This window comes from Nothoprocta perdicaria, unplaced genomic scaffold, assembly GCF_003342845.1.
Source record: "Nothoprocta perdicaria isolate Ctin4 unplaced genomic scaffold, notPer1 scaffold_146, whole genome shotgun sequence".
NCBI lineage: Eukaryota > Metazoa > Chordata > Aves > Tinamiformes > Tinamidae > Nothoprocta > Nothoprocta perdicaria.
The window spans coordinates 664,608-692,260 of record NW_020454605.1 but is presented as its reverse complement, the minus strand read 5'-3'; the positions used below and the strand labels follow the sequence as shown (position 1 = coordinate 692,260).

Genomic DNA, 27,653 nt, shown 5'->3' with positions numbered 1-27,653 from the left:
TTTCCTTTTGATTTCCTTGTGGCCCTGCACAGCCGGGTTTTCCTGAGCCCAGCAGTGGTAACTACTGGAGACTCTCTGACTCCAGAGATGCTGTTCTCAGGCTCTCTGATGTTCCTCGCCTCTATCCAGCAGATTTTTTGGCCAGCATCTCTGTCTCAGATGTGCTAATTCCAGCTCTTCCTTAGCCTACTATTTTGTTGCACTTATATCAGATTGCCCTGAATAAATCACTGCTCCCAGGCAGAGGTGAATCCACAAAGCGCTTTTCAGAGAAGAGTTTCTATCAGAAATTTCAGAAAGTGTCACCAATGTCATTTGCAAGAAGGTTTATTTATTATTGAGAGGCCATCATCTTCCATTCCTTTATAATGTCTTGCTTTGTAATTCAGAGGAATGGGATATATTAAAAAAATGTTATTATATACTGAAAACTTCCCTAGAATAACCTTTTCCTCCTTCCACTTGAATTGCCTGTTCTAGGCATAAGTATAAGCTTTGACAGGTATTATGGTGCTGTATTTTCTCTAGGTTTACATACAATGGCATGTAACAGGCACACATTTTGACACCACCTAACTCTTTAATGATGATGGTTCCATATCCTTTTAGAAAACAGGATAAACTGCCATCCCTTGCCCTCAAAATCAGCACTAATGCTCCTGAGTGGATTGAGTTATAGCTCTGTAGGATTACAAAACAGTATGATGGACAGCCTCTCTGCTTATGAAATTAAATGTGCTATCAAATTGGGAATACACATTTTTTTCCATTTTGCTCCAGTTTCCACCAGAATAATGGAAGGCACAATCATTCCAGACAAGCACTGCACAGTAATTGTAGTTGATGTTGCCGTACAGAGCAAATGGCCCGCAATGATTTTACTGCTCTGAGAAATCCAGCTTGTTGGAACACAGCAGATAAACTCGGCAAAATCAGCATCCTCCCCATTCAACATTTTTATTGCTGAAGTAAAAGCTGCAGYGTTTCACTCAGGTGGGCCCTTTCCTTACTCACAGGGGAGTTTTGCCTAAGGAATGCCTGCAGAATTTGCACTGATCATTGTTATCCCCCTTATCAATTTGCTGTTTGTCAATTAATGCTTCATGCTTTATTTTTTTTCCCCAACAGCTCAACCATCCTTGCAGCATCTCTGGGGAAATGTCATTCTCCTCAGTTTTACACAGTGAGCTGCTGAAATGTGAGTTGGCACCAGGTCCAAACTAGCAGATCAGTCAGAATCCACTTCTGAACAGGCTCCTCAGCTCCCTGGATCCTGCTTCTTCCTGCTATACTGTTCTCAGTACACTTTCCTTTTCAAATGCACTTTCCTTGTAAGCATTAAGTCRTTGCAATAATAAAGGGAGATTTTTTACGTGCTCCTGCCACAGAAATCAAACAAAATGGCAACCTGCTTCTGACAGTCAACAGAGCTCCTGCACAGYCTCCTCACCCTGCACAGATCTAAGGCTCCCATCATGTGTGACTTGACTTATTTGTTTGGCATTGCAATTTTACACCCTGGTTCATAAATACCATGTCAAGTCGCTGTATCCTCTTGGCTCTGACACCAAAAAAATATATAAAATATATATATATATATATAACACTACAGTATTATAGTATTTATAGTTTTATGTAGCAACCATGTCTTGCAAGACCTCATGAATACAGTAAAAAGGTTCAGAGGCAGAGTCTTGATGCAGAAACCTGCCTTTTTAAACAAGCTGTCACAAAGGCAATGTGAAAAGGTACTACATAGTTACAGCCATTACGCTGCACTTTTTTAAATGCTACACTTCTGTGGCCAAATTATTATCAAGAAGCCGCATTTTCCGTATCTAAAATTCTTCCCCAATTGAACTGAGTTTCAAAATGAGTAGATGGTGCTTGAACAGTTTTTCCTGTGATTTGTGCTGTTATAAAGCTGCCAGTAAGCAAAAGCGATTCCTACATATAGGTCAAAGCTCTCTCTCATAGCACAGCAAAAGAAAACTTCCTCATCCTGAAAGATAAACGATTTCAGGTGAGTGATGGATGCATCATGGACTGCTTGTCACACAGGCAGTTTGACACTCCTAAAGACACTCTGATAYGTGTCTCATCTATGCTATTCCTTCTGTGATCAAATGCAAGTTAAGAATATTTTGTCTTTATTTTACATTCCTTTTCTGTGTTCGTGCAATGAAACTGCCATAAAGCTCTAGGTACAATTTCCTTTGCTATTTTGGCCTATACTGTTCCTTTCTTTGAAAAGAATAGGGACTGGTGACTGTGCTTTAAAAATATTTTCCACTGTGAGAGCTTTACTGACTTCACAACTRGGAAATTTTGAACTGGAGAAATTTCTAGAGCAGAAAAAAATTGTCACCATCAGAAGGGTCAACTCCCAACACTGCTAAAACAAATTAAACAAAACTAAGTCCACATTCTGTAGAGCGAATCTTCTATTTCTTTAGCTAACATGCAGCTATTTCTGTTGCTGTTTAATTGTGAAGAGCACTGAACATGCGAATTGCAGGTTTAAAATTTAACACAGAGTATTATGGCAATGTTTCATCTTGTGCATTAGATAAACCTTAGCACTGAAACTGAATATTGGAATCTTAATGACTTTGCTCTAATAAGACCTAAACTTTTAATTAACCTGCCATGACAAATTACAGCCCACAGCTCTTTAAGGTAACTATTGCAGACAGCTGGGACTCAACACCAATGCCTCTTTTTAGAGGGGAATTAATAGCAGCTTGAGTCTGCTTTTTTCAGCCCAGAGAAAAAGTCCATTAAACAATCACTGTGGACAGCAGAAAGCGGAGACCTAGTTTTATGGAGCAATCTTCAAATTACAGCCGAATRAATTTGGGGCTAGGGACAGGTTGAGCAGGTCAGTCAAATCTAAACTTAAGCATTATTGAGTCTGAAGCAGATTCTAAGGAATGCCTGAATCTAAACAGGATGCTGGGGATTGTCCATGGCCTGTGATATTTACAGGGTGGAGGAAGAACAGCTAGTGCACTGTGCTGTCAGGGAGACACCAAGAGCATCCTTAGACACTAATAAATCAGTGCCCATGCACTGAACTGGCAGGACACGTTGGCATCACAGCAGCTAGCAGATCTGTAGAGCTAATCTGCATTTATTAAAAWAAATCTCAGTTTTCTTTTAGAAAGGAGCTGTGTTGCATACTACTAAGGCATGTCRTGTTCTTTGCAGGGCTGGAGTTTAACCCCAGTATTCAGCCAGATGTCCAGGTTGGGTACTTTTGAGGGTGCTCAAACTTCGTTTTGATAGGATCGCCGCATTAAACTGTTGTGGGGTGCTTCTGTGTGATGTTAAACAACTCTAGTACCTCTACTACACAAATTAAAAAAAATAAAAAATAGTCGAATAAAAAGATCAAAGGAAGAGAATGAAGCAGGGAAGTTCAAGTTTGCAATCCACTGCTGGTACTGGGTGTAACCTGGTTCTGGACATAGTTATTAAAAAGGCCTATAAAATACTTATGAGCCATTTAGGACGTAACATTATTTAGACTGTCGTTAAACATATCCTCTACAAGCATTGTCTCCAAAATCACACCAGGTTACCATACAATCTGAGTACATGCATTAACAGCTTGCCTCAAGCCAAGAAGTTTAGGACTCATACAGGAAAACCTTACCAATAGCAGTAGTAAGAAAGGAAACCACTTCTGATTCCTTGCCATCATTGTAGAAGGCCAAATGCCATATTCCTGAATCCAAATACTGGATAAACCCTGTCTCGTGGCTGGACAATGGCATAAAAGTTCTGTGTTGCCGCTGAGGTCCTTCTAGGCTTCTTGCCTCCTGCGTCAGTAGACGTCTTCCATCAAGGAGCTCAACAAAGTCAAACTGAAACATAAAGAAAAACAAAAGAATGATTTTCCTCAGGTGTTCCGAGCTCAGTGTGTTGTTTTTGGTCTGTTTTATGATGAAGATAGACATGCTTTGCAACAAGCGTTAGAAATGTGCATTTACAAAAGCATCCTAAACATGTTCTTGGACCTTACGTATGTTTATGGACCACTGGCACGTAACTGTTCTGAAAACAGCTAGCATATAAATGTATAAATTTGTCTTTAARTACATGAATCAAGAAATCATCTATATTTGGAATGGGATGTGGGCATATTGACCCTACTGATGTGCTTTTGTGGAAGCACAGACAGGGAAAACTGATGTCCAGGGAATTTGCTGCCATGTCTAAATTGCACTGTAAGTACGTTGATCAAAAGGAGGTACTCAGAAGCTTATCTGCCAGTCTAGAAGCTCCACATCGCTCTTGCCCTGGGGAGCCCAGTACTGATCTCAATGCTCCAGGTGCGGCCTCACCAGAGGTGAGGAGAGGGGCAGGATCCCCTCCCTCGACCTGCTGGCAACGTCCTCCTGATGCAGCCAGGAGCCCATTGGCCTCCTTGGCCACGAGGGCACTGCTTCCTTTATATTACTAAGAGTTGTATGGTCTTTAAAGTCCACCAAGATAAGGACTTGATATTTGTTTTTTTTTTCCTTTGTAAACATTACTATGTTAAAAGAAGTAAGTATTTACTTTCAGAATTTTTTGAGAAATAACCGTTAGTTGACCTAGTTTGCATATGCAATAAAACAAAGATTGACCCAAGATTTCTTACTGTACTTTTAATTATGTAGATGCAAGAATAATTTTTGAGCCTTGCTCTAAATCTTTGCTTTATTTTGGTATATAGATCATTTACATTTGCCACTTAAAAGGGAGGTTATGTGCTGAAGTGTCTTTTGAGGAAGTAAATGGCAGTTCTGCTGTGCAGGAGATCCTTGTAAAGACATCAGTCCAAGTTAACTTTCTTAGAGACAGATATTACTAAGTCCCTCTTTGGGATAGATATAATGTCATTGGGTATTCAAGTTTACAATGGTACTAGAGATTGTTCTGAATGACGAAGTGTGAGCTGGACATTGGCACCCACTCTGAAGATGAGCTATTGCCTAGGCTGATTACTAGTCCCGACTGAAACAGCTGGGGACACAGTGAGAGGAGGACATCAGAAAAGGGAATTTTCMATTGAGGTTGTGTCCGACTGTGGAACGCATTGGCCAGGTGTATCAAAATAGTTAAAACTGATGAAAGCAAAATTCACATATTTCCAATTCTATTTTGGAAATTAACTGTTTTTAAAAGTGTATTAAAAGAACAGATAACTGCAGACACCATAGGCAAAGTTAATTCCCTGAAGTGTTGACAACTTGAATGGCAAGTTTAATTAGTTCTCTAGATCTGATAGTCAGTTAAAGAAATAGACACTTCTAGAAGGCAATCTATCTTATCCTAAAGTTGATATGGAAAAAATTGTCCAATGAATTGTACACTAATGGCATCTACTTTGTGCTACATAGTGGAAGTAGATGCTTAAAACTTAGTGGGATGAAAAAGACTCCAAGGCCCTCATCTACAGTGAGCTGCTGTTACACAATCACAGAATGGCTGAGGTTGGAAGGGACCTCTAGAGATCATCTACAGATCATCTGTTGTTACAGTCCAATCTGGGTTAGATTTTTCTACTGGTTCTTGCCAAATGCAAGAGTCTATTTTGATAGTCTATCTATTTTGACAAATATAAATGGGTTAGTGCTTTGGATGTTCATGACTTTGCAAAGTTACTATTTTATATAGTTACAAGTATGAACTGAACTGCAAATGAATTATGCTTTATTACATGTTTAATACATTCAGAGTTTTTTAATATGCAATTAGAATTATTGCAAGCAAGGAAATTGCCAATAAAATACAACRTTAATCAATTCAAATTGTATAAGTGGAGAAATACCTCACATCAACTCTGATGGCCAATTCCTAGAATTTATGATTTAACAAAATTTGGCTCAGTTAAAAAGAGTCTTAAAGAATTATCTGATACAGGAAGATTAAAGTTAACATACCAGAAGAAAATTGCATAAATTTTATTATAATTTGTTGAGAAGAATTAGAAGAAATGCTTTTAGTTACCAATAAATTCTTTTAGGCTTTTACAGGTTCTATTTTTAAGACTACRGAAATTTGGAGCTTGTACTTTCTTCTTTCTTATTAGCGTCTACAGTTGCCAGCAACCTTGAGAGATGAGAAATCACTGCAGACAGAAAGACTCCCAAGGAGAAGCTGGAATAGTTCGTTGTTTCTGAATGAATAAATATGATTTTTAATGTTTTATCAAATCAGGAATATGTGTTAAGGGTCTACTGTTTGAGTAACAGCTGAAGGTTCTTCAAAGAGGATGGCCGGTGTTAAAGCCAACATCACAGAAGGCAAATTACTTAAACTAAGACAGATGAAAATCTTACTGCCAGCTAGATTTGACCACCACCATTGACTAGACAGACTGGGAAAAACATTGATCCTTTATTAAATTTTTCCAAGAAGCACATTCTGTCATTGCACAAAGCATAAACTTCACAAATGTTTTTGAAATTTATTACAAAATTTGGAAATATAGAATTCATTTGGTAGATAGAGGGAGTACTCTGGAATAGGCAGAAAGGGAAAGATGAAACTTGCATAAAGTATATTAACTATGAGACTGGTCTACCTTTTTAACATAGAAAATAGTATTTTATTTTTTGTTTCGTTTGTCTTTAAGGAATCCAAAAGAGAGTTATTAAGCTATGGTGAGATTAAATGCTGAGGCTTAAACTTAATATAACACTATACAAAAGAAGACCAACGTTTTAATTGACAGCATTTTTTAAAACAGCATTTTTAAAGCATTTTTTTTTAAATCTGCATTTTATTATAATATTTCTTCCCAACAAGGGAAATTTGGGAACAGGTTTCTATTATTTCAGCATGACTCTTATTGTTTGAAAAAACCTACCCCTCTAGTCATTTTTGAGGCTGTCGTGGTTCACATGCTGATATTTTTAATATACCTGCCAGCTCTAAACGTGTAGCTACACAAAAAGCAGCATTTCCAAGGACTACATGCAAGTGCATTGATTCCTTCAGCATGCATTTTTGACAAAGATGCTCCACATTCCTTGTATAACTTCTTATTCCCTGCTGAAGCCCTCAACTGCTACCTACCTGTGCTGTTTTAAATAGGAAAGCTCAAGATAAAATGGGAAAGCTCAAGATAAAATGGGAAAGCTCCACTCAGGGTATCTCAACAAAAACTAGGCTAAAAACAAGCCTGCTAAATGTTCAAAACATTACCATGGTTGTTTGGCATGACCCTATTACCATTTAAACATTTTGCTTCAAGTTCTACAGGCTTTCACAAAACTTAAGGAGTTAGATTTTGCCTTTGTTATTCAAAAACTGGAAATTATTCCTGTTATAACCTTGTTCATATAACAGAAATAAACAGTCAGAGTTAACACTGGCTTCTGATCTACAATTATTTACTGTTGTGGCCAGGATTTAACTCTCTTGTTTAGATAATAAAGGAGGTTTTATTTTCTAAATGTCTGAATTTTCCCTTTAAGAGAGGTTGATTAAAAATGGGTAATAACAGCAATAACTATTGTGTCACTGAATTTATGACCTGATAATCCTACTGAAATGCTTTAATTCTGCTGAAAAGCAGGCAGAGAAAGTGTAGATTCATGTAACTCCTTGACATAAATAAGTTGTAGGTGTGTTGAGGGGTAGAAAATAGCATATTACTTACATATTGCTCAGAAAGACTGTATAAACATATCTACCTGCTAAAAAAAAATAAGGACAGGATATTTCTATAAATATTTGTGTTGGTTGCTAGATTTTTCGGTTGTTAATGGAAGGAAAGGGTAAGTTAAATGAGTAATATAACCCTGGTAATAATTGGATAGTTTGCTGATGCAAGCTGCAGTAAGATACTTTGCATTGCCAATGAGTGTTATACCCTAATATATTAATAAATCTGGCAAAGAGCAGTTTAGAAAATGAAAATAGAAAAAGGAGAAAATAATGTACTATAGCCTCATTTAAGGGGATGGTTCTTGGGAGCTTTCTCCAGAAAGTGATTTCTTGACAGATTTTTTGCCAAGCTGTGTCAAGAAAAACAACAGCTTTCCCTTTAGTGCTGAAGAWTAACAGCTATTTCTTGATTTCGGCTTAAGGAAGCCAGTGGCTTTCTGTAGAAATTTGATTTTATTTGGTTATACACCAATTATTGCGTCCTGGCCAATCTCAGCCTAATCTGACAGTCAATAGACATAATGTGAAGAGTCAACTCGAGCACAGAAGCACCGAGGACAAAATTGAATCTTGCCCCTGTGACTTAAGAGCCGATTCTTTTGCTGTAGTTCTGGGGACTCTCTCACCACACAGGACACAGGTTGGTGCAAGTGATTTCACGTGGCAGCAACCACCTAATTCCCTCAGTGACTGCCAGGCCATGGGAGACTTTCTTCCCCTGTCAACTTTCTGCCTTAGGCAATTGACTGTTTTCTCTATGCTCATTGTCCATCAGGTCAATGTGTGAATATCTTGCAAAATATTTATCTTTCTCTGGAATATATGACCTTTGTATCTCACAAACATGCAGTGAATTATTGAGACAGCTGAAATAAAAATAACAAACCATAAGAGCACAAATTCCAGGACAGTTATTGCTTCATTGAAATGAGGTCCCATTACCTGTGTATGTGATGGTGGAAGGCCCTTTCTGCCATAGATGCCCACCAGAGCAGCCTTTCCTAAAGACACATTGAATTTCAGATGCACTGGGTGGTCGATGAACACCTGAGATCTCCAAAAGATACCAGGAGGGATCTTCTGTGTGGCTCTTCTGCCGACATCAATTTCTCCAGAGTCTATAAAACTGTCGTCTGGAAAGAAACTACTGGGCTTTCCTGCCAAAACACAGGAAGAAAAATCTTGGATTAGCCTTAGATCCCCAAAGTAATCCAGTCATACTGATATCTCTAACAGTGATCTTGAGAAACAGTCTATTACTGTCCTGAAGTCTTCAGAATATTTTGTGTATCAAATCCTTAACAAACATGGAAGAAAACTGGCTGGGTTATTCCTGGTGTCAGTAACCCTTTGCTTAGAAGCAGGAATATGGGAAAAGCAACCTGGAGAAAAATTCCCCTTTGTTTAAATCATAACACCAGAGCTTATGTAATTACCTTCAGAAGATAAAAAATAAATCATGCTGCATTACTTCATAAATTAATATATGTTCAGTTATGGAGAAGATGTTATTACATTAGCAAAGAGAAGTGAAGTAATTGTGAGGCAGAGGTGTCACAAAATGGAATGGTAGTGGGGAGAAGAGCAGTATGAGTGATGCCTAACTAGAGAAAGGAAAATATTTCTCCATTAAATTAATGCTTGACAATGGTAATAGTATTTGGGATTCATTCTTCAGTCCAAAAGAGGCTGAAGAAAATGGGACTGAGAGGAAAAGATGAAGAAAATCAAATTCTGCACTTAAGTAATATCTACTAAGAAACTTGAGTGGTTTTAATTAGATTTCAATGCAATCTGTAAAGTGTGTTAGGATACTCAATCCTCTTTTAGCAAGCAAGGAAGTGGAAACATCTGTTTCTTAAAGTGATCGCCAAGTTTGAGCGATGGCAAAGAGTAGATGCCATAAGGTATCACTGTGTCACTGGGGAGCTCAGTATCCCTGGAAAACACATCCACACTTCTGAAGTTCTCAAAACTGGTGGTCCTTTTGAAAAAACTGGCCCAAATGAAGCCCAGAGCTTCCTCATTATATGAGGGTGTTTCCTCAAATAATAAATGCAGCATATTTATTATTTCTGGAAATTCAAAACAATTGTATTTCATCTCTGTGCCACTCTAGCTCACTACTGAGCTTCATAAATCAAGCAATTCTAACAAAATGAGAAATAAAATTTCAGGAACATTCAGTCTTCTGTAAGAAAATCATATTGTGAGAATTTTGCTTCCATAGTCTATATGTGGGAAATCAGAAATAGAAAATTTCTTCTCTACATCTTATCACAATATTAACTGCCTAGGAGAATTGGATGTAAAAATCATTATCTCTCTTTCTAAAATACATATAGAAATCAAACGCCTGTTATCTGTTACCAAAAAAACTCAACTATCTAGTGATGCTCCACTCATGGAGAATCTTCCTCTTCCTTTTTTCTCTATTGTATAAAGCTTTCTAGCATAACTTTTGCTCCAAATAACATTATTTATGATATAAAGTTAACAGCTACTCAAGTAGTTTGTTGGAGTGGGACTTAATGGCATGTTTCATTTTGTCACAAGGTAGCTACCMTGGGGCAGAAGTTGTTTTTTCCCATGGCAGAAAGCAAAGGGTGTATATCTGCTCATATAAAAAATGCGGTTTTATCACACTCTCATTTATCCTTGTTCATTGCATTCAAGTGAGAACAGAGGAAAAAACTGCCGGCGGTTTAATTCTTTTTTTTAGGCAAAATGTAGATTAGTGTAGATAATCAGATGCAGCTTCGGCAAATGGAGATTCCTACTGAACCACTCGTGATGAAAATGACAAAGCGCAATTGTACAATGAAAATCAGACTAGCCTGATTCCAAGGGTTTTACTTTAAAAACTGGATTTTTAATATTTATCTGGAATACTAAAAATGACTTTTCACACTATCAGGATGAAAAGAAACAGTTCCTACAGTCTTCACGCAAAGAGGCTTGTTCTATTGTGAGATACAAAGTCTTGCAGGATTCTGTTAAAGAACTGCATGTTTTGGTCCATATGGATATGTTTTTCTGATTACTACTGACATATTTTGTAGATTCAAGGGAACTCAGATGAAAACCTAAAGCGTTTGATATGCGCCCTGATTGTTCATTAATAAAGATTGCGAGGGAATGAGGGAAGGTGAGAATTTCAATGGTAGCTGTTGCTATGCAGTAGGTAGCCTGCAGGAAACAGCACAGCATGGATTCTGCCTCTACAGAGAGCACTGCTTGCTCGAGCAAGCAAAAATGCTGCTGTGATCGAATCAAAAAAGATAACGCCACAAAAATAATTGTTTGTACACACTATTACAAAGTTTATGCCTCTTTCTGGTGGACAATTTTAAGTCAGAAAAGCTGAATATCCTCAGAGCAGGTATAGGATACCGCTGGTGGGTGAGATTTACCCTGACACAAAAGTCCAAAGAAGGACTCTCTTCATTAGGCTGAATTCCAGCCCCTGAAGACAATCTTCGTTTTGCTGGTTTTAACCTGTAGCAGGATCAGACCCTAAGGACTGGATATTTCATAAAGAAAGTACAATAAGAAAGTACTTTCAGCTTCTAATCAAAAATTAGTTTTTAATCAGAATATTTGACTACTTAAAATTAACTTCAGGTCTGAATTCTTAATTAGCCCCTCAATTACKTGGCTCTTTCTACACATTACCTTGAACTTTTTAGTTGCCGTAGCAACTATTCCTAATTTATTTGGTTATAAAAATGAAATATTTCATGCCAGCCACTTGCGACAGATCTGCTTGTCGATTTGATAGCCAGGCACCCTGACTCATCAAATCACTTAAGAACACACATGTTTCTCTGACTTCAGTAACAGTTAATTACATCCTTAAATGTAAGCATGTGATTAAGTGCTTCCCTGAACAGGGATGGGCTTAAACACACATAAATGCTTAGCTGGAGCAGAGTAGTATTTGAAAAGGAAAGACACTGATAACCATCAAGGCACTAATAATGAGGTATTCAGATCAGCTGTAAGGATGCACTAGCCCATTTCAGACTATTTCATTGGGATCAAAATATCCTTAAATATATATTTAAATCAAATTTTAAAGAAATTTCAAAGACACATATTCTGATTTAGAGCAGCAATCATGCAACATTGCTAGTCCAGAATTAGCTCCATAGATATTTGATGGAGCAAAAAAGCAGTATTTTCACACTGGGTGGGGTCATCCCTATAGAAGACATCTTGTCCTAATATAATTTTTTAGTAAGGACAAGAAATTCTCCTCTATGTCCAAAAGATTCCCTAAGATCTGCATGAAGGATTATCTTGAGAAGTCTTTTAAGGACCTACCTATAGTATTTCCAGGATTTCTCCTTTAATAGAGCTTTTTGTCAGCAGTCAAAAATTTTACTGTTTTCATTATGAGTATGGCTGAAGGAGAAAAACAAGTGGAGGTCTTTGATTTGGACTGCAGGTTGAGATACATCATTTATTTTTTCATTTTGCCTTTTTAGAAGGTAATGGACAGATCAAAAGTAGGTATTTCAAAAATGAAACATGTGGCAGCTTAGAGAAGAAGAGAGAATGAAGCATTTTTGTACACAGCAGCAAGGATTTCTGTGGCTTGCTGTACTGTCTAGTATGGTTTGCTGAATATAATSCATTTTTAGTTCATTTTTTACTCTAGCAGTTTTATTTGCCAGCCATCAGTTGTTAGGAAATACAGTGTTTTAAGGAATACATGGTTAAGTCCTTCATTTAAACTAGTAAGAACAGATATGTTCTTTAAAGTAAAAATACTACAAGTAATATAAATGAGATATATAAACACAGATTCTCAGTTAAAGTTCAGGGAACTTTGTGGCAACTGTTGAACTCAGTAAATTCCTAGAAGTGACTTTTGAGTTCAGAACTGAGTATGAGTTGCATACTCCTGATCTTCTACCCACAAGCCTTCCTTTCTCAAAATAACTATCAAAAATAGCTAGCAAAATGTTAATCTCAAACAAATAGGCACGAACAAAATAACTTTCTGAACATTTAGACTCCTCATCTCTTCAACTCAGTCTTGGGATTTACAAAACAACTCTACTTTGCAGGGCTTATACGTACTTTCAGCAGTGCTTGCTGTGTAAAAGTATTTTAAGATATAAAGCTATTGGATAATGCACTGCTGAACTGACAAACCATCAATTGCTGGTGAAATTGCAAGCTGGCAGCATCATGACAATTTGTGGAAGGAGGACTTTTACATGACTACCTTTGTAAAGGGGTGTTCATCTTCAAAATGCCAAAACTCACAGTGAAACAGTTCTTGGCAAATATTTTGGTGCTTGGTGGCAGTCAAGAAGCAATTTTGCAGTGCTGCAGAGAAAGTCTGATCCGATGCTCAAGGAATCATTTCATTTTCAGGACACAAAGGTTATTTTTTGTTTGCTTTCCATGAAGATTGCAAGACCAGATGGGCTTTCCATGGTGGAATGCTGTCCCCGGTGAGATGAGACATAGACATTTCCACCTTGACAGTAGCTAAATGTGTGATGAAAACAACGTAGACTCTTCTAACACATTAGTGGATGTAAGAAGGATATGAAACTTAGAAACATATGGAAAAGAGACCGATGGACCAACAGCTACTACTTCTAGACGTGAAAGACTGGAAAAGCACCTGACAATGGCAGCATTAAGGGTAATGGAACATGAGAYTGGATGGCTGGAGTTCAGAGCAGACAGAGGACTCACAACATGGACACACACCAACCATACCTTCACTGGTTCCTTTGCCTTTCCTGTCAGGTAACTCTAACCCTGTGCCCCCCGAAGGATATAAGGAGACGTCCGTTGGCACTGGCCAACTGCTGGCTGTGTCTTCCGTGATTTCATACATCTGCCCTTCCATCGGCTGCAGGTGCCAGTTTAGGCCAAACAGGTGCATGGCTGTGGTGAGCAATGAGAAAAGTCATCTTTTTCTGTTTGGGAGAGTTTGGGAGCACTACAGGGCACTTCATAAATCCTCCCTTCACTGTCTTAGTGATTGTTTTAGGACAAAAATGAAATTTATGTTACTAGACATCCCTTGTTCTTTCTATCACACTGGTTCCCTCAGTCTTTCCACCCACTTCAGTTAGTATTGGATCACTTGTACCGATCCACTCGGCTTATTCCAGTAGAACCATTCCTGATTTACGGCCTATGGGAGAGAATAATCAGGCGCCGTATTTCACAAAACTCCCAAGTCCACAGTGACAATGCATTGAACACGCCAACACAAGGGATGTTATCTATCTAAACACCAATAAATCCTGGAAAAACACACTTTGTTTTGCTTTGCTGTATTTGAAGGCTATTACACAGGCTTTTATTTATTTTTTACCCACCAATTACACACAGAAGCTCTTGACAGTTTTTTTTTCCCTTGATGAAGAGCAAATAAAAAACAAGGCAACTCAAGATCCATCTTGTATACGTCACTGCGTGCTGAGCACCAACAAGGGGAGTGCCTGTGACTGTCGTGTAATGCATTTCAGCTTCTCCTATCCAAAAGAAAGATGCAACCTCAATATTTCAAATCAAGTAGCACCATTTAGACTCATGTGGCATCAGGACACAGGTTCTGCAGGTTTCTGGGCCCAGCAAAGTCACCTGCTACACACACRAGCCTATTTCAAGGCATCGCATAAAGGTAAGTGAAGTTAAGTAACAAGGCAGAGGACAAAAAAGCAAACACATATATGAAGAATATGGAGAACTGCATATGTATACTATTTTAACACTTGCTTCTTGAAAACATAAAACAAAATAATGTGGCATCCCTGTATCAGTTCTTCCTTCCCCAACACAAACATTTCATATGTAATCAGCATCCAGTTTACCTTCAGGCTCTTTGCAGCTAAGTGATCTGCTATTTGCTGCACTTGGAGTGACATTTCTTTTTTTGAAGGAGTGCTTTGATATTTTACACTATAATTTCTCCAAGAAACCGTACAATAGCACTAACATCACAGCCATTTAACATTAAAAAAAAAAAAAAAAGAAGAAATGAACAAAAGGAATAGAGCATTTAYACTGCCCATAGTTCTCATTTTATTCACAAAAATACTTCTGAGCTTGGCTAACTCTGTCAGGGACGAATCTTCTCAAGAGAATTGGGAAGTTATTTGAATACTAGCATATTTAGACATGTTTAGCAAACTTGACACGTATTGTTTCCACTTCAGTCTTGATTAGGTCATCTATCACCTACCAACATGAATAAGTTTATACTTTATACTACTAGAAGACAGAACATCACAAAACACATTGAGAGCAAAACTCCCATTTTACCATGTAAATTGGGACTCGTGTTTTTAACCAAGTCTTAACCACTAAGAAAGGAAATACTCTCCTAAAGACTCAAACAGTAAGGAAGGTGGCATGGGAGTAGGATACCTTCCAAAACTAGAACATTTTGCTATGGGTACATATGCCAAAAAGGAGTAATATCAACYGAACTGATGTTTCAAATAACATACAGGCCTGCATGTTGATCTGAAGGCAAAAATTTAATCTACTTGGCAGAAAAACTGTGTAAAGGAATAGGGGAGGAAGGGGAGGAAGGAATTTGAATCAAGTATTTGGCACTGCCACTTTTGTATTTGTGTTTATACAACCCTCATTACSGGAGTGCCTGGACGCTTCACCACTATTAACCTCAGAAGGAAGGAATCTCTTGCTCCSTATTCTGAAGAAAGGAAGAAGGGAACTGCAGCAGATCAAAGGCCTGACTCAGCTCACTTGATGGGGCATTAAAATGAGGTTACGTGTCGCTCTGTGTTATTCACTTGAGCTTACTACGTGCTCAGAGGTTCACAGGGTCTAACAGGCGTTTCAGGCATTCCTCCTCCAGCTGCTTTTATACTAAGCCCCGTTCTAGACATCGCCTGAGAATGCCATTGAGCCTGCACCTCTCYGTGGACCAAAGTGTCACACAGGTGCCTTCCTGCTTGTCTCTAAGCTCTTATGGAGCTTAGGGGCTTCTGAGTACGTGTGAATTCCCACATTTCATCACACGCAGATGTTTGTAGTCCAAAGCAGGATGAACAATGGATTTTTCACTCCTCCCGGCTCAGGCAATCCTAGACAGCCGGCAATCCTGAAATCTCTGCTGGCTCTAAGAGCTTAAATCCAACCACATCTACCAGATGTCTTCATATCCCAGTGACTTTCATGGGCTTATCCTGGACATCAATGGTATAGCCAGGCATTGAACCAATGGCTTTTCCATTACACCATTCAAATTGCATGACTAGGGACATCATTGCCTAAGTGCCATACAAATTCTTAAGTATTTATTCAAAGGTCATCATTTCTCCTCTTCTGATCCATGGAAATGTAYGGCTGGTAGGTCATTACTGCAACAATACGAAGGTGAAGAAGTCAGCATCATTTTGGGTGTACTGAGAGGAGGATGAGCATCTCTCCTGGCCAYGCAAAATGAGCTAGGAAACTCCTAAGAGAATATGTCTCATGAGAAAAAAATCTGGCTTCAGGCTAAGGGCAAAGACAGGAAGGTCTGGGGATTTCTGCACATGAGCCTGTGCCCTCAGCGAGTCAACCAAGCTGCATCTTCCTTGAATGCAAGATTCACATTTACTTTACTGACATGACTAATGCAGCCATTCRTTCCTAAATGTTTGCAAAGTGTCTTGCAGTGTCCCAATCAAGAAAATGTGACAGAATTATCTACACCAGATACTAGTGGTGTTATCATACGCAGATAAAAGTGTCTATGTTGTCACACAGGCCCGCATTAGCATGCCAACTCCTATCTTTGGTTAATAGATTTTGTCTAAACCAAAAAGCTTCTTGTGAACACTGTTTTGCACACATCCTCACACTGATGACCTTTAAGAAGGAGATGTATGTACACCACGCATGCATGCCAACTTGCAAAAATCTGGGAAAAGGAAAACTATCTGAAAAGCATTTTTAATACTAATTTGCTTAAAAAGAATCAAGAGAACAAAGTGTAAAATGCTGAGCCTAATGCTCTATGGAAGTTCCCCAGCRTAAGATAAAAGCCTATAAATATCCACAAATGTAAGGGAAATGGATACCATGCAATCTCTGCCACAGGTGGCTAGCAACCTGAAAGCTTTCCGAAAAACAGAACAAAATATTTTATTTGCTTTGCAAATACACTCTGGTACCACTTGTGTTACTAGAAAATTACCTGCGTGTTTATCAGTACTATCTTTCAAATACTCGTGGGGCCTGATTTGCCAGCTGGCAGAAGATTCAGTCTTCAGCTTCTTCCTCCTAACTGCAATAGATGCTTTGGATCTCTAACRCTCATAGGGGATGTGTAAACTTGATGCACACGGTTGTTTTAGCAGAGATCTTAGGAGAGGCACTATGGAAACTTACTCGATGCTAAATCAATGCAAAGTTCTTTTGGGTGAGAGGGAAAAAAAAGATAAAGTTTTTCAAGGAAAGCCTTGATAACATGGAGGAAAGATACAGTGATATGCTTAGAAGTCTTAAAATGTTCCTAAAAACAAAGAGAAGACGTAAAAATAGTTTGAGATTCCTGGTGTTCTCAGGCTCCATGACAACTGGGCCTCGTTTTTTCTTATTTTATTTTTTTCCCTAGCTCAGCTAGATATGAGTTGTGGCTGTACAAGAGCAAGTGCCTTCCTAAGAGTCCCCATGTCCTTCTCCATCTCCTGAAACCTGAAGTGTTCCCTTTTGTGCAACACCAGTTGCACAAAACACCAGGCCACTGCCTAGGAAGCCTTAGGCTGTGTTCTTTGCAAATGCAGTGGTCACACTGCCCATAGTGGTTAAAAATCCTTTTTCTTGGGGCTCTTTGGGTGATGACAACATCAATGACTAAGACTTCATGGCAAAGGGGAGATGACTCATCCTTTATTTTAGCGTTCTGAAACCAAASCTTTGACTTGCATGGTCTTTCAGCTGAAGCTAAGTGACTGCAAAAGTGCCYTGAAACTGGCTGAACTGGTAACAGAATTTTCTGCGGCAGAATAAACTACTTTATCCCTGGTCCCAAGGTGTCATCGGCTGCTTCCTGGGTGGCAAAGAGAGGAGAGGAACTCAAACTCTATGGTCCTTTCAGGGTTTGACTGTTCTGCTGAGCTCAGCATTCCAGCCCCTGGTCTGTGATGTGGTTATTCATTTGCTTGGCAGTAGACTCTGATTCATTTTAGCAAAAAGCATTTACAAACAGCTTAGCATCAGCTGAGTTTTTCTGCAATTCAAATAAATCCAAGTTCCTACTGGCAGAACCAAGTGTTCAAGACCACGATTTTTAGGTTTTATAACACTATTTTGTATTGTAATGCATTATTCCTACTCCATAGCTCTTTGTCGAGGTCACAAGCAACATTAGTTGATGCTGTAAAGCCAAAAAAGAGGGATATGCTTTTAAAGTTTGCTTTCAAGAGGCCCAGGCTTTTGAATATCTTTGTATTATTACCAGTGGTTTATGACCCAGCAAAACGGAGCAGTCAAAACATCTTGCTCAGCAGAGTGGCCAACAAAGAAATTGGAACAAAATTTAAATGAAAAAGGAGAAACAAAGATAATAATTCACATGGTCAACAAAACAGGCATCTCTTGGGACAGGGTGATGGAGCGAAGGAGTTAGCTGAGAGAGGCAGATGATTGTGATAGATCACAGAGAGAAGAAAAGCCAAGACATGCTTACTGAAGCATATGAGACCCCCAGAAAGCAGGCAAGTCAGCAGAAAAAAATGAAAACACACTGCTGCCCATTTATTAGCTTGTGCCTTTGCCCAAAGCAGCCAGCTAAGGGTAATAAATAACCAGACCAACCAGTTATGATGTCTGAAATTAAAGCCTAATTTAAAATCCATGGCTGATGCCTCTAGCTGCTTCTTTAGTGCCTGTTAAGTGCATTTTCATAGTGACTTAAGGGCTCTGGATGGTGCCTTCTTTGCTGTCCTCTCTGAAGTGAAGGTGCCACTGCTGACCTGGTGATTCCTCACTCAGCATAAGCTCCTGAAGAAGCTCAACATGAAGAGAGTAACAACTATTATATGACGCTCTGAACTATTGAAAAGGAGTTTCTTGGAAGTGAAGTTTGATAAAACCAATGAGTTTGATCAGGATCAACATGAACCTGCTGCCCAGCCAGGATTTACAGTGAGCTCAGAGAGTGAGCGGCATCCAGGCAGCGCAAAAGGGTTTTTGGGGTTCTTATCTGGAAAAAAAAAACTAGTCAGCATTTTAGCACTGAAACTCTAGATAAAAATCAGATTAAGAACATGTAGAGTTTTCAGTGAGAAACACTGGTTCTCACTCGTGAACAGGTGAGTGGGCCTGAAGGAGTAATGAAAACGAGGAAGCAACGGAGGAAACATAATAGGAGAAAAACAGAAAAAAAAGGAAGATTAGAGAAGAAAAGAAAATGAAAGGAGACACTTGGCACAGAAAAATTGCTGGAGCTCAGGCAGTGGCTGAAGAAACCTCTCAAAGAGCCTTTGCATCCCTTTTTCCTTCCTGTTTTTCCCTGGGTGCTTTGTTTGTTTGCTCTCCTTGCTCTTTTTTTGCAGAGCTGGGAATGACATATCTCACACTTACATATTCCTCTTTAACCTTCAGATTGGGTAATCTGCCAATTGTAACCACGCTCTCTAAAATAAGACCTGAGCTTTTTTTATCTTATTTTTCTGCTAATTAAGAGAATCTGCATTTCACCGGTGAGTTATACAGGGCTAATTTTGACTCAGGTAAATGTGTTGCTTTCACTCCCATCTCTGGAATAAACTTGACTGTAATTATCTGGGTAACTGTCTCTCTCTACACTGAAATTATATGATTTCTGGAGAAGTGGGGGAATTGACTGTAGCAGAATTAATCATACTTCTGTGACATTTGGTGTTATGAAAAGGAGCCTTTCAGAATCGAATAATCACTGGTTTGTCAATCTTCAGTAAACCAAGGGAAAAGCAYGCAAAATTAAGGAGAATAAAAACAAACATGTTCTTCTCTTACACGGTTGTTCCATCCCTGTGATGGGCAACACCGCTATGCTCCAGAGTGGCAGGACATGCCAACCTTGAGGATCCAACCTTGGCACTAGTGGTGTGAATAGATGGTGACAGCAGCAAGTGTGGACACAACAGCCTATACCTGCTCTCGTTGCTTATTTACAGGAAAACCAACCCTGGTCAAGAGAGGTCCAAGCCGACATTCATCTAAGAGCACGGGACACTCACAATGAATACTACAACAATTTAATTGCCAAGGACCTAAAAGGTTCTCAGCTCTGGAACTGGGGTCCATTATCCTGATTTAAGGGCTCAATGGTCCTTATCTGGGGGCACATTAGGGGCCCTATTCACACCATGTACCTGAACCACTGAGCCAGCCACCTTGATGTAAGGAAAGAAGGAACCCTGGGACACCAGCTCCTGCGTGGGCTTTGGCAATTGCCTTCTCATGSACATTCTGCACTGCTGTGCACATAGATTGCAGGGTCTGAAATTATGTTCTGTGCTTAAATGCTCTCTCCTCCATGGCTTAAAGCTCAAGGGATTGAAAGCCCAAGCTCAGAAATCATCCTGCCCAAATGTGTCCACAAACCCTAGGCTTGCACATCAGGACAGCATCCCAACTGCGTGGGAACAGAGACTCTGGTGTCCAGCACTCCATGACACGGCTGAATCTGAGCTGCTGCACTGGCAGAAACACAAATTTAATAGATCTCCAAAGAAAGCAGCCCAAAAGGCAGCTTCGTTACAGGATATTTAAGCGGGGACTCACAGCTTGTAACTGGGAAGCCCCTTTGCTCTGCTTCCTGGCCTGTTGAATTATTTGTCACAAGACACTCATTTGGAAAGAAGAAAAAGACACGAGGGGCGGCATTCACGGTAATGCTCATTACTGCAAATCCCCCCTCTTGCCTTCCTCCTGACTCACTGCACAGTGACTCAGGCACAAAAGGGATTTACAAACCTTCCTCAAAGGCTGGGGAGAAGAACGCTCAGAGCCCTTCATGCTGAGAACTGTAAAATCCCTCTCTCCCCGTCCCCAGCCACTACAGCACTCTAGGAGAGGAGGCGTCTTCGCTCTTTSCTGACCTCAGGGAGGGTGGAAAAGCTGAGGTATGGCCTGAGAAGGCACCAAGCAAACCAATGATTCACAAACAAACAGGTAGATAGATAGATGGATAGATTTTTTATTTCTTTTTGCATCCCAGGTGTTCTGAAGCAAGAGACAGGTGCTCTCATAGCCAGATTACCATAGCTAGGTCTTACAGAGCACGTCCAGCAGTACCAGTATCTGGGAACCTGTTGATCCATTCTTCCAAATTCAGAATTCAAATTACTAAAAGCGCTAGATATTTGGGATCCTTCAGAGATAAACAGGATTTTCGTGCAAAGAAGGAATTCGAACAACAGAGAGCTTCCTATCTCTTAAAATTTTATGACCAGAGTGGGAACTGCCTCTCAAGAAAGCAAAGTTGTGGTGATCACTTAAAATCCTGCAAATGCCATCTTTTGCTTTGATGCACACTGGTTATCCTTTAACCCCTCCTGAATGAACAGCAGTATCAAAGATTTCCAAGACAGAAGCAGATGGTCTACCAAACACTCCTAGTTCCTTCTTAGGAGAATACTTTGTATTTTAATTTAGCTCTCAATTGATCATAATAGGGAAAGAAAAAAGAAGAGCTTCCAGCTGAAGCATCCCATTGCTTTGAAACTTTCAAGGAAGTGACTAGAAAGCCGTGTTATAAAACCAAGCAGTTAAACTCAATGTTTGTTCAATGCAGAGAGTCAGCACTTCCTATTCAATGTCTTCCTAATTACCCCTGGGGATCAAAGCCTCTCAAGTGATTGCTTGTCCATTCATACTGCTAATAGGGGATCACTGGCTCCCCTCTCCTGCCCCGGCTATAGTGGCTTGCAGGGTACTTGTCATTTCCTGCAGGGAGGAAAGATGCAATTTTAAACACTTAGCATAATTTTATGTTTTTTTTAACTATTTTTTTTCAAGCCTCAACCTATAGGAAAATAAATATATGTAAAGGTGTTCCTGGCTAATTGAAGAAGCCTCGTCCTTAAATGCAACCTATAATGTCCTTCACTGCCTGCACCATTGAGAAAGCAGAATTGGAAGCTGAAAGGTGGGTCTCAGCAACATTTTGTTGCTCTTCGGCAGCTTCCTGCACCAAAGCAGCTGATTTCAGTCCTCACAGCTCTAGTAAATTTGGTGTTACACATGCTCAGGCTTTCTCAGTAAAATAATATTTTCCCTTCTAGACATCCTTTCTGGCAGGGCCTGTATTACTATAAATATTATCGAAATATTTCTTCACGATCCAAGTCAATTATAAGATGGTCCCACTGTACCTCTAAATGGAGTTTTAATTTGTGTATATAATATTAGAAATAATGATTTCCCCATCGGGGTACTCACTGCAATTAGAAAAATGAGGACAGGCAGCCCTAACAGAGGGCCTCCCACCTTGCTTTCCAATTACAGAAATTCCGGGTTAGTCTGTTGTGGACAGTATAATTTTACGTACGTCATTTCATTACACACCTATAAACCATCGGGCCCTAATTAAAAAGGGTGTAATTTACATAGTTAACTCAGCAACCCCTCATATGCTTCCTTCCTTCCTTCCCTTATTATCTCTACCAGGTTCCTTTGTCAGATACCTCCCTTTCCCCCTATTAATGTAATCAGCTGCTTAAAGTCTAAAAAAATAGATTGCTGTTTAAAGTTACAAACCCAGTCTGTCTTCTCTTCTAACAGGGAGGTTCTATGTTTAAATGTAATATTCTAGTGTGGGGAGGTCAAGATCTAAATATTTTTCTAGTTTGGTGTGTGAGCTTGTCTCTCAGTGTCTGTTTTGACCTTTCTGAACACTTACACAACTTTAATATAAGTAAATGTAAAGAGGATAGTAAAATATATATAGTATAACAATATAGAGATAGTAAAGTATATAAAGATATAAGTAAAGAGGATGCCTAGGATTTGATCTCAGAATCAGCTCAAAAGTGCATTAGTGTTATTATTCACCATGCATATTGTAAGAGCATTTGAGCCCTCTTTGTATTCTGCTAGTTGTAGTAAAAATAAATAAGTGAATAAATAAAATTACAATCTCCCTATCCCTTGATGTCTAAAGCACAGGTTTAACTGATGTTTTACTTAGCTTGAGTAAATCTAGTGATTTCAAGAGGCTCATGAAGGTGTGAAACATGAATTTAGACATTCAGTAGGTCAGGACCTGAATACCCCACATCTTCACAACTGAACCCTAAGCCAGACTTTTATTTCCTTGATGGCTTTTTGAGAAGACCTGAAAAAAAATATAACCTGAACGTGTATTGAGTAGTACATCGTTGTTTGAACTGCTTAGAAATGACAAATATATGGATATGTTTAATGCAAGCTAAAGATTTTTTTTTTTTTTTCCCTTTAAATAAGCTTGAAAAGCAAGCAGGTTGATCCAGCAGTTCATCTRGAGTGGGAAAAATTCCTCTTTTCTCCGTAAGCTTCACAAATGGATACGAATGTAGAGCCTGCAAAAGCTGATAGAGCGGGTGCCACAGCACAATTAATGACACTAGAATTTTTCTTCCATCCCGAGTCCCTGGGCAAAATTCCGCACTGTACTTTCAGGAACCATAAATCTAAGTGAATGGCTCAGATCAGTGTGAAAAGCTCTCTCAATAACGAAACTTAACGCAACCTGATGATTTGTTCCTCCGGACTTAGAACTAAATCCAGCACAAAGATTAAGGCAAGCGCCAGCAAGTGCAGCCCATGGTGTTCTCTTAAAAGGCCCACAGTCATCTTTAGATTTAATTATATGGAGGGGGAAAAAAAAAAGAGGAAAAAAAAAGCATTTGCTCCAGAAATTCCAAGTTCACCACACAGAGCACTCAAAAGTGCGCCAAGACCAGAATTAAGGTTGCTTTGTGTGATTGCAGATTGGCCCCTGTATGCATATGTGCTCTGTAATAGCCTTTAATTCCCTCATCACRGGCTATTTTTTTCCAGGGGCCCAGTGCTGAGCAGAACAATCGCGCCGAAATTGCCGCTCAGCCCTGGCAGCTCCTGCCTGCAGCAGCTCAATGGCTTTCTAGGGATGCCATATGTGCAGCCTGGCTGGTGGTGGCAGGAGGAGGCTGGAAAGGGAAGGAATACACTCAGCGCAGAGGATTTTGCTATCGCTGTCTGAACAGGGCCCTGCTGAGCATGCAGGAACTAAGGTTTGCCACTGTTGCAGTCGCCCAAGCTGGTTGGATCTGCAGGAATACAAGCGACTAACTGCCCAGTTCTGCTTTGCTTTGTAAAGATTGTCTTTCCTCTGGTTAATTAAGTGATGCTGCAGCTGTGAGGCAAGCCAGGTGCGATGCCACTGCTGTGTTATGTGCTGCCATACCTGAAAACATCTGCGTTCTCACCATCCTTCTAGGCAAAGCTGCAGCCAAGCACGATTCTGACTGCAATAAGGGCATGCAGGGAACTTAAGGTATGCTAAAATCAAAGGAGGAAGGTTTCCCCATCTCTGCCTACCTGGTGTCTTAGTGCCTGGTGAGCTCCATTAATGATCCTTTTGGAGCTTTTCCATAAGCAGTGCTGGTCAAATCTTGCCCAAAGGGAAAGAACAGACTGTATTTCACAGAATCACAGAATGGTTGAGGTTGGAAGGGACCTCTGGAGATCATCTAGTCCAACCTTCCTGCTCAAGCAGTGACACCTTTTTGGTCTGTATTTTGGTCTTTATTTTTTTGGTCTTTATTTTGCAAGTCCTCTGGTATCTTACCTAGATAGTACACTTAACAATATCACTTTGCTTAGCACTGTAAAGATGAGTACCTACCACAGAGCTCAGCTTTAACTACAGGGAAAATACATTGTAGGGAGTGTGTTGCATATATCCCATAGAAATGTATGACTTGGTTGCACGTAAAATTTCAATGGCACCTTCTAATTCATGCTAGAAAAGGGTGAGAGGGAAAGGAACACCAAAGTACAACAGAGGAATCTTTTTCACTGTCACTGACACCCATAACTGGGTTTATTCTTATGAGCAGTTACCCACACAACTAGATGTTATTCAAAAATAATGGAAGAAAGCACATTACATGTTACTTTCTCTCTTTATCCACTTAACTGAAATTAAATTATGTTATTTCACACTAATTAGTATGAAATAGAATCACAGACTTGTGGAGCAACTCCTTTCAGCAGATATTAAGATCTGTAAAACTGATTCCTTCTCAGCGCCAAAGGTCAATTTAAGCCGTGAAATGAAGATTACAGCAGCACATCTGTGGCACTGGCATAAAGGCAAGGCCAGCACTTTCAGGGTCAGCACGGTGTTATTTTCCTTTCTGGGGAATTATAACAACTACGAAAACTCACTAAAAGCAACCGCTAAAAGCCTGTAAAATCTGAGAGTCCCTATCTTTCCATTTAATAAAGAGAGATGGCAATTAAACTCATCCATCTATTAAGCTTTCCTAAAACTAAGCACGGATCAGGCATCTGTGTCATGGGCTATCTCCGATGTTACACGACTGATGTGTTTTCATACTGCACTGATACAGACTTCAAGAGCAGAGGGACCCTTCTGGATACTCAACCTCAATCTGCTTTCTGGCCAGTTAGAGATTCAATCCTACTGGTCTGCTTATAAATGGAAGTCATTCTTCCTATGACCCCATGGTAATGAGAGAGCATCAGGCTTTGACAGCAGGGCCTCTTCATCCGGTGTCAAAATGAAACAATAAGCAGAAATAATAATAATAAAAAAAATATACAAGCACAACAATAGGGAAGGAGAGAGTAATCTATATAAATCTCAGACTTCGCAGGGAGTTGATAAAGGAAGCTGTGACATGAAAAAATATCCATGGCTGGAAAGAAAAACAAAGAACAATAGAACATTTTAAGAATATATTGACACCAAGTAAACTGAGCAGTGGTATAAGCTATKTACTCGATAGAGATGAGGAAATTTTTAATAATGTTATAGTGAAGTCTGTTTGGTAAGTAGTTTTGTTCTGGCTTTTGAAAATAACTAGGATAATGAATTTATCTCACAGGAAATAATTTTTTTTCCAGCTCATTTATAACCAAGAATTATATTAAACTACAGCTATTAGAGAAAAGCATTTTTAAATCTGCAGGCTCATTTAACTTGTACCCAGGAAAGGAGGCAAGATAGCAAAAAGAGGAATCTGAGTTACTCATTAATGCCAAATCAGCTACCAAGAGATTAGAAGAGGGTTAATGCGCTACAAATATTTAAGAAGGGAAAAAAGGGATTGCAAATAGCATTTATTCAGACAAAATAACAGAGTATATAACACAGGATTCAACTGACAAAGAATRCAGGAAGTATAAAGGCCAATCATATTCCTTTTCCAAAAGGTAGACCTTAAGAAACCAACAGCTCCTCACTTTCTGCCAAGGTTCTATCTATTGCCAATGGCTAAATATTTAGATTGCCAATATCTAAATATTCGATACAATTTCATGTGACTTTTGAACAAAAGAAACAAGCACTTTCCAGCAGCAAAGAGCAATGTAAACGTTTGCTTAAAAACTAACTGGTAAACCTTGAAATCTGCATTGCTAGGGGCTAATCATCAAACACTAAAACGTCTGGTGAGCTCCACARTTGATAGTGGGCCCGAAATTACTTAACATTCCCATCAATGTTGTGACAGTAAATCTAAAATCATGGATGACTAAACATGCAGATGACTCAAAGACTCATCAAGTGACAATATAATAGTAAAACGGGGCAGAAGAGAAGAGCTGGACAGCTACTAAATGAGAGCGATTCAAACCAAAGGGGCTGCATGGTTGTCAAAGGGCAGCCCACGCTCTTCGGAAGATGGAGCGCGAGTCGTCTCTACCAAAGGGGACGTTGGCCTCTGGAAAGGGACTGAAGCTGATGTAAGGATCAATTATGATAAGCCCCTATATTACAAAATCCCACTGTCATTTTTGCAGCCAAAAAAGAGCTACAGAGATCCTTCAGATATACAAGCTGGCTGGAGTAGGCATTTGATTTATATCTGTAAGACGGTGGGGTAGCCAGCTGGAGTTTACTGGCCTGACGAGTCCTAACAGGTCAGATGAGATGATCTAAGATATTTTTATGTCTTTTAACTTAAAAAATAAAAAAAAAAGAGAGAGGAAAAAAAAAAGGAAAAAGAAAACTATATCTGAAGTGTTCTTATTTCTTCMCGTTTCCCAGATCACTGAATCAGTCCCTAAAATGTGCAGTACTTGCACGGCTGTGTTTGGTGCAGATTTTGAAGACGTGTTGACTGCTTTGCAAAGCAGAAATTTTGTCACGGAGCTTCAGGATGTGTTGCATTCAAAGAGAACACCTAAATTTTAACACTTCTCACTTTCATACCTCTCCCTCTTGGCATACGGGACAACTCTAGCGAAGTTGGTGCTTTTATATTATCTTCTACTGTCCTTTYCCAGTAATATTTTCTGGCAGTGTCTTTCTTTCAATAGCTTGCAAATCCTCGCATTTTCCTCCTAACCCAACATTTTTAACGTCAGRCTACAGATCTAATTCAGCTTGAAACAGCGAATGGTCTTTAATGGGGTTTCTATGGTGACTTTTTTAACACGCTCCTGAATGAATTGATCTTCACAAGATTGGCTTTAAAGTGGGATCTTGTAGCTTCAACACCTTCATTTTACAGCTGTGGTTATATCACGTCTGCCTCCTTTTCTCTCGACTATAAAGCTAACAGTGGCTGCTACCCAGCCACAGCTAAAATGCAAAATCCAAACCAAAAAGAGAGAYTCACAGCCCTCTAATGATACAAAAAGCTCTTTCCGACTCTGTAGATTAATTGCAATACCACCATGCACCTAAAGCAGCAACAAAAGACTATAGAATGGGAGGAAAATTTAAGATTTAAGATCAATTTTTTTTTTTTAGTTCTAATGTTGTTTCTCATCCCTAAAGGTTTGCATAGAGGTGC

General features: G+C 39.3%; 1 protein-coding gene across 1 annotated transcript in view; it reads right to left on the bottom strand.

The window, feature by feature from the left end:
* Positions 1-27,653, bottom strand: part of TENM4 (teneurin transmembrane protein 4) — a 321,343-nt gene that overhangs the window by 161,119 nt on the left and 132,571 nt on the right. Inside the window, exons 6-8 of the mRNA XM_026034516.1 lie at positions 13,408-13,578; positions 8,608-8,822; positions 3,659-3,869 (exon numbers count right to left, since the gene is read on the bottom strand). Coding sequence (XP_025890301.1) covers positions 3,659-3,869; positions 8,608-8,822; positions 13,408-13,578 — 597 coding nt within the window. The remainder of the gene's footprint in view (positions 1-3,658; positions 3,870-8,607; positions 8,823-13,407; positions 13,579-27,653) is intronic.